The 12,511-nt window shown below is 36.6% G+C and overlaps 1 protein-coding gene across 1 annotated transcript in view; it reads right to left on the reverse strand.

Moving 5' to 3' along the window:
- The window catches only part of OCA2 (OCA2 melanosomal transmembrane protein), a 184,095-nt gene that overhangs the window by 31,957 nt on the left and 139,627 nt on the right, over positions 1 to 12,511 (reverse strand). The window contains exon 23 of the mRNA XM_064408163.1: positions 7,107 to 7,200. Within this exon, the coding sequence (XP_064264233.1) occupies positions 7,107 to 7,200 (94 nt within the window). The remainder of the gene's footprint in view (positions 1 to 7,106; positions 7,201 to 12,511) is intronic.

The following is a 12,511-nucleotide window of genomic DNA, read 5'->3' on the forward strand; positions in this document are numbered from 1 at the left end:
TAGGAACATTCTGAGCTCCATGAAAACTTCATGCTAATGATAAATCATATTTCAAACTGGAAAAGGAAATGTCCTCTTTACTTAAAGGCTCAAAATACTACTTTCACCCTTTTTACTAGGAAAAAAAAAAAAAGGAAATCCAAATCCATTCACACATTCACATTTCCATTTACACTGTTTGCAGACCTTAAATACAATCAGAAGAAATATTAAAAAATATTTTTAAAAATTAAAAAACCAAGCCACCCATAACACAGGAAAAAATGGTGTACACCACCGTTGCAGGAATACTTTCTTTCAAGGGCTTTGATGCAAGCCATGCAAATAGTTAAAATAAGCAGCATTTATTTTATTGAACTGCCACAGATGCCAATATGACGTTTGTTTGAGAGCAGTTATTAGATCAATACTGATGCTGTAAAATATTGCAATGATTGTTGTTGGATAGCTCAAAGAAAACTGGCATTTTTCTTAACAAAGTCAGCTTAGAATCTAATACTTTAAGATGAATACATACTAAACTACCTTTCTACTGAGTTATCAGCTGAAAGTTGTCTATAGTTTTGCCCTTTCTGTCATAACGGGACTAGGATGTTAAAATCTAGATTACTTTTGTTAAACTCAGTTCCCTAAATCTTATATTTTCATATGCAATTGCATTTGAAATTTATTATTAAAATAAGCTACTAAAAAATCCTTCTAATATTGTTCTTACACATGTAAAGAAATCAAGACAAATGTAAAAACAGGCTTTAATAAACCTAAGATTTTTAAGATCCAGATTTTTAAGAATAGAAATTTTATGAAGGAAAAGTTGTGAAAAACTCCAACATATGTTAATGCATGTTTGTTGAGAGTGCTTTACTCAAGTGCTGCATTTGCACCTATTTGAACAAAACTCTGTTATCACGTCAAATATGAACATATAACCTGTGACCACTTACTCCTCCTTATTGATCAGAAGAGTAGTGGGGAGGGAAATTGAGATAATTCTTGCATCATAATCATTAAACCTTCTCTCAGCAGTTTATTGAATCTTCCTTAAGTACTTTGAACGTCCCCAAATTCTATCTTCTGGAGTTGATCAGAAAGTCCAAAGGTGAATTGAATTTGGGTATTTTGATACCACATTTCTCAACCAAAATCTCCATCACCAAAATTCATATCCAAAATATAGACTTGGTTTTATTCTGCTCAGAGTCAGCTTTAAAAGAGCAACAGTAAAATCGTGGCATAGGGTGCTGTTAATAGCAAGAAAATAGAAAAAAAATACTAAATTATCAGGAATGAAAAGGACTAAAGCTGTCTAACACATAACCCAGTAGAGACATTTATGGGGTTTTTTTAAAGTGTTATTTTCTATAAGTTGTGTAAATAGGATACACAGGAGGTGGCAAAGAACATCATATTTGTCCTCCCACTTACATGAATGACAGTTCTCACGGGAAGTTCTGTTTCACAGCCTTTGCATCTGAGTGTTCTCAAAAAGAGATAAATAGGATATCCTACTGAAAATATTTTTGCTGTGAATACCTCACAAAACAAATCCTATGGCAAAACCAATTTTTTTTCCCTAAGCTATTATCAGAAACCAATATTTTTGACACTTCCAAATTATTCTTATTCCCAGAGAAGACAGACAATATTAATGCAGCTCTGCAGATGACATATGAAGGAAGGGCAATGACAGAAAAATGCAAAAGCTGAAAATACACACAATGCCTTCAGGATTATATCCAAGTAGCCTTACAACTGTAACTCTACATTAGGCTCATAGGCTCATAGCCTCTTCCTCTTGGCAGACTGATTTCCTCATGTATTAAATTATTTCACCCACATTCTTATCCATTACATAGAGTTATCCAATCCATTCTTCCCATAACCAGCACTGTAATACAGGCACAGTGAGCCAAAATTTGCTTGATATAAAATTGGAGTATTTCCCATAATACCCAGTTTATATTTTTGTTAAATATGTTCATCAGGTATCTTGATTAATGACTATTTTTTTCTATTGACTTCACACATCATGGACACAGAGAGGTTGTTAATATTGAATTACAATAGGATGAAGGAACATAGGTTAGTTTATATTTGAAAAACTACATATTTTTATAAGGTTATAAATGCCATTTTATCTTACAGAGAAAATGAAAATTGTAAATTGTATTAGCAAGTGAAAAAAAAAGGTTATTAAAGCCCCTACCGCAATGAGTACTTCTTATGTTATGGAGCTGGAATCAACTTTTTCATTAACAACAATAAGATTTCTGTGCATCATTTTCACGTTCCACAGAATGGTCCGAGCTAGTAGAATGCTATATTGCAACAAACTCAGACATATGTTGGTAAAAATTTTTAAAATTTCTATGAAATGAAGCATCTAGATTAAAACAGATATCTGCAATGTTATTGGTCATTGAGAAAAAAAAATTAAGAAAAAATTGAGAAAACCTTAAGAAAAAAATAAAGCTCTGATGATTATTTTACAGTCTGAATTTATATAAAATCATTGTATTAACCTCTAGAATTCATCCAAGAAACAAGACTACAATGTCTTTATCTGACCATTTGCCAAGAGAAAATACTCTCCTAGGTTTGGGGTTTTCCTTTATGTTAAGCTCTTATTTAGATGCAATAGTCCTTTGATAGCTAGACTAAAATCATAATAGGAATATTATCTTTCCCTGCCTTCTGCTTACTCATAAATGCTGTCTCTGAGCAATTACCTTCATATTATTAATATATTTGATGTTTTCTGCAGGGTCAAGATGATGAAAACAGTTACACTTCTATCTAGAGACATAATGACCATTTGTTTGCTCTGATATTTGCTTGTTCTAATGTTTACTCAACCACATACAGCAAATATCCCACTGCTCTTTATCTTTTTTTCCAAGCCCCATGGACTCACCATTTTTTTCTATTTCTACCACTTAAATACCTGTCTTTGTGTCCACAATGTAGGAAAAGTGTAAGAATTTGAGAGGAGAAGAGATATAATCACACTCATGTAAGTAACATGAAAACTGAAAGAGACTTGGATTTACACTGAATAGCAAATTGAACAGGAATTTGTTGTTGCTTAGATTAACAAAGAAAAGGCAAGCAGTTCTGCACTCTGAATTAAATCTCATCTTTTTTAAATGCGAAAAAATAAGAGGTCTGTGACTGGAATATCATGTTCAGCTCTATCATGTACAGCTCTAAATTACTAGAAGGATAAGGAAATATTATAGGAAGAAAATATTAACATTATAATTAATATTATTTTAATTAGATTACCTATATTTCATATAGGTATATCTAACCTATTTTTTTCAGGAGGAAAGATAGAACACGTAAATACAGTTTGATGAGGAAGTTTTCAAAATGGAACAAGAGCATAATTTGGCTGTACTGATTCCAAAAATACAAGAGCATCTTTAAGGAAATTATTATTCTGAACTTGCTCTTCTTATGACTTTCAATTATGTTTTTGTCATAACATTACTTTCTTTCCTTTTGAGTTTGAGTTATTCCAAATGAATCATACACTGGCAGTCACTCACTATTTGCCTTCAGATTTGTGGGGCTGGTTAAAAGCTGAATCCCTAAATGGCTGCACTGGGAAGGCACTACTGGGACACATAAAAAGCCTGGGGAGCAACATTAGTGACTGGTCTCCAGCAGGCCTTTGTGCAGCTGATCACACTGGGAACTTCTGCCTTTTCCACATCCCTTGTCAGCAGGTCTTTTACCCATTCAATGGGTCTCAAATATACCCTATTCTTCCTTTTGATGCTGATAAACCAGTAGGAGAGCCTTTCTTTTTTTCTACCACCACGTCTAGCAGATTCAAAGATAAAAATATTTTCATGCTGATAAATTAAACTTACTACAATATTGTATATTCTAAATGACATGTGAATCTTTTTATTGCAGTAGAGCGTAATGAATAATCAAAAAACCTCACAGGGTCTGGAAACAGAAGTAGAATTCATGGCAACCAAAAGATCTTCGTCATAGGCAATCTTGCTCTTTCCCTTGTGAGCACTGTTCAGACAGAAATGGTACATGTGTAGATGGGTAATGTCAGAGAAGGGAGCAAGATCTGAACGCATTCTGGGTAAGATATTTGGTGACACTGGCCAGCATATTCACAGCCAGGCATGCATGGACATGATTTGGTATCTCCTCAGCCAGCATTGCACTCTGAACACCAGGCTGCTTTAAGGTGCTTCAACACAGAGACGGAACCTTATTCCTTTCTCTCTTCTTTCTCAGAATAATCTTTCCCACCTAAATGCCATCCTACTGGAACCACCTTACAGGCACAGCACTTCCAGCACATGAGCCTGAGTTGCTTGGATGGTCAGAATGGGACACCAGACCTGTCTTCACCTTACATCCATCTGTGGAAGACCAGGTCCTTGAGGCAGTAGGACTCTTGATCCAAGGAAAGAAGAAATTAATTGTTGTGCTGACACACAGAACTCCCCAGCACAGCATTTCTTCTGAGGAAGGCACTCCATAGAGAAGCACATCAAGCTGGTAAGACCTCAGCATTCTAGGCAAGTCATCACACCTGGCCACCTCTGGCTCTGGCTGGGCAGCAGAATAGCATTACATAACAAATCTGCCAGGTTGCCTCTGCTAGCTTCTTAAAAAGAGAAGAGAAACTTTGAACAACAAGTTCCACTGCACAAAGACACACAGAGGAAAGGTCATGAGTCCATGAACCCTCTTACAGAGAAAGGAGCCTGCTTCTTGCCTTTTTCTCTCTCTGCACAGAGAGGCATTGTGGTGCCTTTCAGCATGTGGAACCCACAGCTTCTGTAGAATCTCACCCTCTGTTTTATCAAGTGTACTCACCAGACATGCTTATCAACCTTGTCTGGAATTCCTTTTCCAGACCACTGGTTTTCAAAAAAGCTGCTTCTAGCAAAGGCCTCCCTTAAACACGTTTGCATGATTTGGCTTAGCATGCCAGGAAGGAAGTGTGAAGTGTATTGGAAGTGGAGTACTCTGCTCTATGACACCACTTGAGACAGACGTGGTGTGGGTTTCCTGTAGAGAGGCACGTGGGAAAGGAAGCACAGCAGCAGCTCAGGCTGATGTAAAGACATCTTAACAAAAGTCAGCCAGCAGGGGGTCATCATCTCCCCATGCAAAGTATCCATGATTTTTCTCTGCTGACTCCCAGAGGTTTGCAAGATGAGAGAGTGAAAATCTGTGTGTCTACCGGGAGAAGCACTGCAGAGGACCCCTCAATGGGGATGTGAAACCTATTGGGTAATCTTGAGCAAACAGTGAAGAAATACAAAAAATTCACTTTAAAACTTTGGGGCAACCTTCATGAATAAAAGTAAGCAAAATCAAAATCCTCAAGGGATATAGAAAACACATCTTGATGCCAGGAGAAGTTTTAAAATATATTCAATTTGTGAACATTTGACTGAAACAAATATTTTCCTAACACAAATTGTGAAGAAGCTCATGATCTGTCTGTTCAGTGATTAAAAGGCAGCCAGAAAAAGTGAGTTTTTATGTTCTTTCTGCTGATTAATATCCATTGTTGTCTCTCTGAGACCACTATGGTTTCTGTTCTCACATCTTTGTTCAAGGTGCCTACAGTGTTTCCCAGTAATCGCTTCCACCAAAAGCAGGCAATTTCAGAGCATCTGTCTGCTGTCATCAGTACCAAAGAATACATTCCAATAAACATTGCTGAAGAGATTAGCCAGGCTTTACATCTTTGTTTTCTCAATCAGTCTCATAGAAGTTTTAATAACATTTCAATACAAAATCTACATAGAGAACACACTGTTAATGCTACACACAAGTTAAATCCCCAGATGCCAAGGCCAAAATGTGTGAAACATGAACATGCAATTCACCAGCCCATTACTACTGCATCATCATTTTTTTGTGCAAAGGCTTGACTTCCAGAAAATCTGTTAGATATTTCTACATACTAGATAAGACTGCTCTGCAGTCTCAAAGATCCTGACAACCAAGACTTGGATTTGATAGGCATCTGCCTTTCTAAAATATGTCATCAGAAGACCATGGGTGAAGAGCTAAATTTTGCTATGAGTAGTACATCCTTGTAGCTTGAATTTCAGCAGCAGCACTTTGGACCACCTTTCTCTTCAGGGTTATCATTAGCTTGGATCGAGAAAATCATGTATGACTAATCATATTAATAACACAGGTCTGAGGGCTTTGAGGTAAACAGTTTAGAAGAAAGCTGATAGGGCTGAGAAACTATAATGAACAATGTAAAGAAAGTAAAGAGAAAAAAGAAATTGGTGTGAGCTTAACAGTATCCTTTGCCATAAATATGCAGAAAGAAGAAGAAGAAAGGAATTATGTTTCAGATAAATCAACCACACTTTAAACCTTTTGTTTCTTCCTTATTTGCCAGTTTCCACTTACATCTTTCAACCACAGTCTCAAAAACAGGAAGTATTTGGAAAAATATTAAATTGTTGTATGCATTAAGTATACCTTGTCCATTAAAAACCTGCTGATGAATGACCTGCCATGAAAACTCCACTATTAAAAAATCTCTAAATTATTAATTAAACAATTATTAGTCAACAACTTTAGTTGAACCAAACTGGCTGCTCATCACACTTTCATTCATAGTTGCTAAGCAGCTGGTTAAAAGAAGTAATTATTTTAAGTAAATAGTTTACTTATGGGATCATGGAATAAAAGTCAACTCAGTCTAAATTAGGGCATTCCAGTTTCTGCTGATGATAGAACATCCATGAATATGTGCAGATGAGAAACTAGATTTAAACTGCATTTTACAATAAAGCAACAATTTACAATTTCTACAAAGCTGAAGATTGAGGGTGATCAAAGCAGGAATTTTGAAGGCTTTGTTTCTCCTGGAGTTCCACTGTGCTCCCACAAGCTTCATGCATTCTATCAACATTATACAAAAATAAAGTGATTTGTCTTCCACCTGCATTTCAGTTGCCAAAACCAAATTAGGAACACAAGTACCTTTTATAGAGCCTTTCTCTAGATTTTCTCCTTAGAAGATTCATTGTTTGTGAAGAGAGGGGAAAAAAACCAAAAACAGATTGAATGTAAGAAGTTTAAAATTGTACCTGAAGAACTCCATGAAAGAGAAGCCATAACCATGCTGTTCAGCAATCCCAGCACAAACAACATTTGCAGATGCTCCAATCAATGTTCCATTACCTGCAGTTCAGAAAACAAAGACCAGTTTATAATGTGGTCTCTTTCTTACTCCTCCTCTGTTTATTCTGTGTTGAAGTCTCTAAGATGTCCTCTTTACAAAATGAAAAATCAATTTCTTTTGTATATAGGCTTGGAAAGAAACATACAGTCAATATCTCCACATGCTATAAATAGCTTCATGCTTTGAAATATAAGCGTGGTATTATTCCCTGGTTCTACTTAGGCCAGAAAAATAGGGAAGGAACATAGCACCAATAAGAAAATAACATCAGAGACCTGCACTCAGATAAACTTGTTGATTTTTAGCTTTACTTAACTGGAAGGTGCCATCAGATGAGGTGAAAAGATGAGATGGTTTGAGGATGCTAAGAAAAAATGGATATCCTTTTCCTAATGCCAACTTGATATTGACACTGTAGTGGTTTCTTTATTGGTGAATTAAGTAATTTGTAAGATTTATTTGGGGTTTTTTAATAGTAATTAAAACAGATGTAAAGGTGACAATGGAGGGGAATGGATGTGTTGCATGTCTCTCTCCTAAGGCAAAAAGATCATAGACTTTGTTTACCTAATCACCACGGTTCTTCAATAAATATGGAAACATAATTTTATTCAGTGAAGTTCACCGAATTAACTTATACAAGCTCCCACATGAGAGGAACACAACAAAGAAAAATAATTTTTCAATTTATAATGCACATCTATTCTCACTTCTCTTTTCCCAAGCCTTTTCCACAAATTAATGTATTTCTTCATTTTCTCTAAACTTTTAACAATCTCACAATGAAGAGAAGTCAGGTATTCAGGGCTCAGAAAGATTGACCCATTTTTTATATCATTCCCATGAGTCATACCTCAGACTTATGCATGCTGCATACTTGACTTCCACAAAGCAGATGGCTCCTGCAAATGTTTCTGATCTAAGGCACGACTCAGGAAGTGACAGTGACTCCTACATGCTTTTCTTTAACTGAAGTTTTGAACAAAGGTAACAATCCAAGAGATTTTTTTTTATACTTCGGTAAGTCATCTCTTTTGCCATACATCACTACATTAACAATCCATTATTCTAAGCAGGAGCCTTCCTTTCCTCCCATTGGCATGGAGTTACTCTTCTTACTTTAGTTCTGATAAAAATTTTAGCTCCATGGAAACTCTTCTGGTCTGACTTTGAGAGAAACAGACCATAATGTAATTAATGCTCCGGTTAATTGTTTTGATTCAGTAAATGTTTCGGGTCACCCAGAGATCAGTGTACCAAAAATTATCTCAGAATAAAGACAGAAGCATTATTCCCTCAAAGTATTCACACATGGTACTGTTATGGCCTTCTGTACCTGAAAGTGCACACAAAATTAGCAGATGTCTAAAAATATTATTATAAAATAACATTCTTAAATTTAAAAAAAAGTGCTATAATTCAGATGGTTTTGACTGGTCATTATAATGACAGAATAAAAATCTGAGGGAAAAAATAAACCCCAAAAGTCACTCAGGACTTTTTTATTATTATTTTTGGTTGATTTCATGAAAGCCAAAGCTTTCCAATAAAAAGCCCTGATATGACAAAATTTTTTCCAATCGAGTCCAAAGATAATGCATGATTCTTTTTTATTCCAGGATAGTCAGTTATTATCAGCACAGATTAGGCAGCAAACTGAGATTTTCATCCTGGAGTAGAGATCTGAACAAAGGTGTCTATTGTCTCAGGTGAGTGGCCTAAGCAACACCTATTAAGAACAATAGACTAGTTTTTTTTTTTTATCAGCAGCTCTTGAGCAGATGCCACTATGGAATAAGGAAGTCACAGAAGTCTTGGAGATTTCTTGAGATGAGAAAAGTGTTCCATTCCCACTCCCTCTAGTCCCAAATAGACATTTTATTTTGTGTATTTAATTCTCCCTCTATGGTTTTTAAAAATTCCTTTTCTTTCTGCTCTCCTAGGAGCTGTGCTAGGTGACCCACTTACTAGTTGCTGTTTTTAAGGCTTTTACACTGCAAAGGAGCTGGAGCTCAGTGCAGAGATCCTGCCTGTCTCAGAGGAGTTCTGCTGATGTTGCTGACACTGCACATCGATACAAGGGTGTAACCCTATTGATCATAGAATTATTGTGGTCATCCTTGTGAACGAAGAGTTTTTTGTAACCTCAGCTTCTTTTCATACACAGAAAACCACCTCCACAGGTGCTTTAGGTGTGGAGAAAAAAGAATTATTAACACCATAGGAGGAACAAAAACCTTTAAAAAATAGTGTCTAGCACTGGTCATTAGAAACATCACACAGCTCGTTTCCCTTGCCCTCTCTCTCTTTGTCTCAAAGTATATCCTAATTACTTTAATGCATGTTTAAAAATACAAAACTGAACTTGAACATCTTTCCTGGTAGGTACTGCCATGAGAAAGCCAAGGCACAAGGCATGTGGCTTAATGTGAAAACAGAGCAAATGAATACAGCTGATGTAATTAGAGGAGTCAGGAAGGAACACTTCAGGAACTTTTAATTCCAAACTAATCACTAGTCTACAGCATCCAAACATTTCATAAGAGATTTCTGCTCTATGCATAGCACAACCAGTCATCACTCTCAGAATAATGTTACTGCAGACAAGGAATATAGCTCTGGCTTCAAATTAAAGAAATGAGACTGAAACTGTGCTTGTCCCATGGCTCTGACTAGATACAGTCGAGATCTCCAAACAGCACGAGCTCTCCTATACTGCACGGGCTATAGTAATGCCTCACATAATGAAGTATTATGGAAAGAGTTTCTGCTTCAGCAGTGAATTGATTTCCCCAAGTAGATTTCACTTGAGAAGAAATCGTCACCTTAAATGTTATCTGTGAGGAACAGCATTACTTTTTCATTTGTTTGGAGCGTGTGTGCAGTTTAATTAGACACTGGCTCAGCAGGCTTCAAAGAACTGCACTCAAATTAACAACAGAAGCAAACTTTTGTTTCACCACCCAGGAACATCTGTCTCCATGGCACGGGTTTAACTCGTAGTGAAATAGCAACACCGTTATCCTCTGAATTGTGGAAAACTCAAGCCTAAGTTAATGCACACAGAAAACTATACATTAAAGTCATTCTGATTTATGCAAATTAAGAATAGACATTTTTAGGACTTCACCCAGTCTTGACTTCATCTTCACATCATCTGCAATCTCAATTCAGCTTAAAAAGACTCTTGCTTGATTTTTCGTATGCTCAAAACAAAACAGCACATGGGTCAACTCTATCAACACATTGCAATAACCAATCTGTTTTGAGGACTCCTATTGCAACTTTGTTGATGACTCCTACTCACCCCTTATCACAAGGCAGATGATTACTGAGGAACTGGATTCACTACAATAAATTGTAATATTTTAATGTCAGTAGTATGTGATATCTATGAAGTAAGTAATGCATTTTATTCTGGATATCTCTTCTTCCTTTTTTTCTTGACAGACTACATGCACTGTTGTCAATATTAACTACTCTTAATAGTTCATAAGCATGAAATCAAGAGAGACCATTTTCTTAATGCAAAAACTAGTAATTCTAATTAGCTGCTTATGCTACGACAGAGGAATCCTCACAGATTGCAATCCTTTTCCCACTGAGATGCTCTGCACAATCATTTCAGAAACAAAGTAGAAAGTCTACTGCTTCTGTCCAGAAAAGATGATATAAGAGTTTCTTTCTGGTATTTCTCAAGGCTAATAACTTTGAATATCTTTAGGGAATGTGAAATCAACCCCAAGTGTAAGACAGTATTTAAGAACTTTAGTTCAGAATAAATCTATCAAGAAATATCCAAGCCCCACACATTAAAATGTGCCTTTTCGTTCCCAGCTAACTTAGAGCTACAAGCAGGAAGATATTAAAGTTTTGGTAAGCCTGATTTGATACCTGCACTATCCACCAGCCCTGCTTCTTCCAACCTTTTTCTTCCATTTGTAGCTGCTTCTCCACAGCCCAGCACTTTGCTGCATGGCTCCTTCAGAGGCTGCCAAACCTGAACCCAGACCTTGCACACCACACACAATGCACCTCTCGTGGGCCCAGACAGCCTCCTCCTCAGTAGAGAGAGTTTGCCCAAGTCACTATAACCTGCAATGCCCTGAAAATCCATGCTGGGAGAACCAACTAGGCTTACTGAAAGAAGGGGCTGGCAAATCAGATTAGAATCACAGCAAGAAAAGGGAGAGAGTTTGAATCAATAACGTGCATCCTCTGACTTCAAGACTCATCCTCAATGTTGATTTTTACTTGTCAGCAGCACATCTATTACATCTAAATGCTGTTAATTCTCAGGAGTTCCTTTGGTATTGCCCCCTCAAGAGCAAGCCTAACCCTTTTGTTTGCTGAGTTAATATGTTCACTTGGAGAATCACCTCAAAGTGCCTGGCAGGATTAGTGTTTATTACTCAAAGCACTAAGAAATCAAAGGGAAGGGATTATCACTAATAAAGCTGTTTGGCCTTGCATGAGCAGCCATCATAACAGTAACTTCCTTGAATATAAAGGAGATAATACCTGGGGTAACAACCAAGTGGATGGCTAACAGAAAAGTTTGTTTTGCTGCGAGAATTACAGACCATTTACCTTCCACATGCCCTGATAGTGGAGAACAAGCTAACATGTCCTTAACCAAGAGGCCTTCTGCATTTTCTCTCTCCTGTATCTCAGGACAGCTAATAAAGAAGTAAAAAGTCTACCCTACTTTTGTGCCAATACAAGCTCTGAGAGCAGTTTTTCCCTAGCCTTTAACAAGCATCTGTGACAGGCCCAGTTTTACACTGCACAACTGTTCTGATTTGTCCAGACAAGGATTCTCTTTCTAAAACAAGAAGTTTTTCACAGTCATGAATAATTTTGGGGTGACAATTCTTAGCCTTGCTTTTTGTTGTAATGAACCATTCCACTACAGTATCAAAGTAAAACTTACTGAAGGAAGCCAGCTCCTTGCTTCCAAGGCATTTTTAAAAGAAAATCCTGTGCAGTCTCCCATATAATTTATATTGTAAAATAAAGGCAGACTGATGTGCCTGGCTTCCTTTCCACAAGCATATTCTCTACTTAAAGCACAGGCTGAGCAAATGTAACAAATCTGTCTGCCAAAATGAGCACTGACCAGTTCTGGTTTTGATTAGCCTTATAGAAGACAGCCTTCATAGCTTTGATAAATTTTCAGTTTCACACAAAAGTAATACAGATTTGCCTCATTAAAAATAAGAAAATCACATTTATATTAATCTGTTCAATGTCCACAAGTCTTGAATACCTTCTAATAACAGGCAAGACTTGAATAACTTAATCTTTTTC

Source organism: Passer domesticus, chromosome 2 (assembly GCF_036417665.1).
Source record: "Passer domesticus isolate bPasDom1 chromosome 2, bPasDom1.hap1, whole genome shotgun sequence".
NCBI classification, from domain to species: domain Eukaryota; kingdom Metazoa; phylum Chordata; class Aves; order Passeriformes; family Passeridae; genus Passer; species Passer domesticus.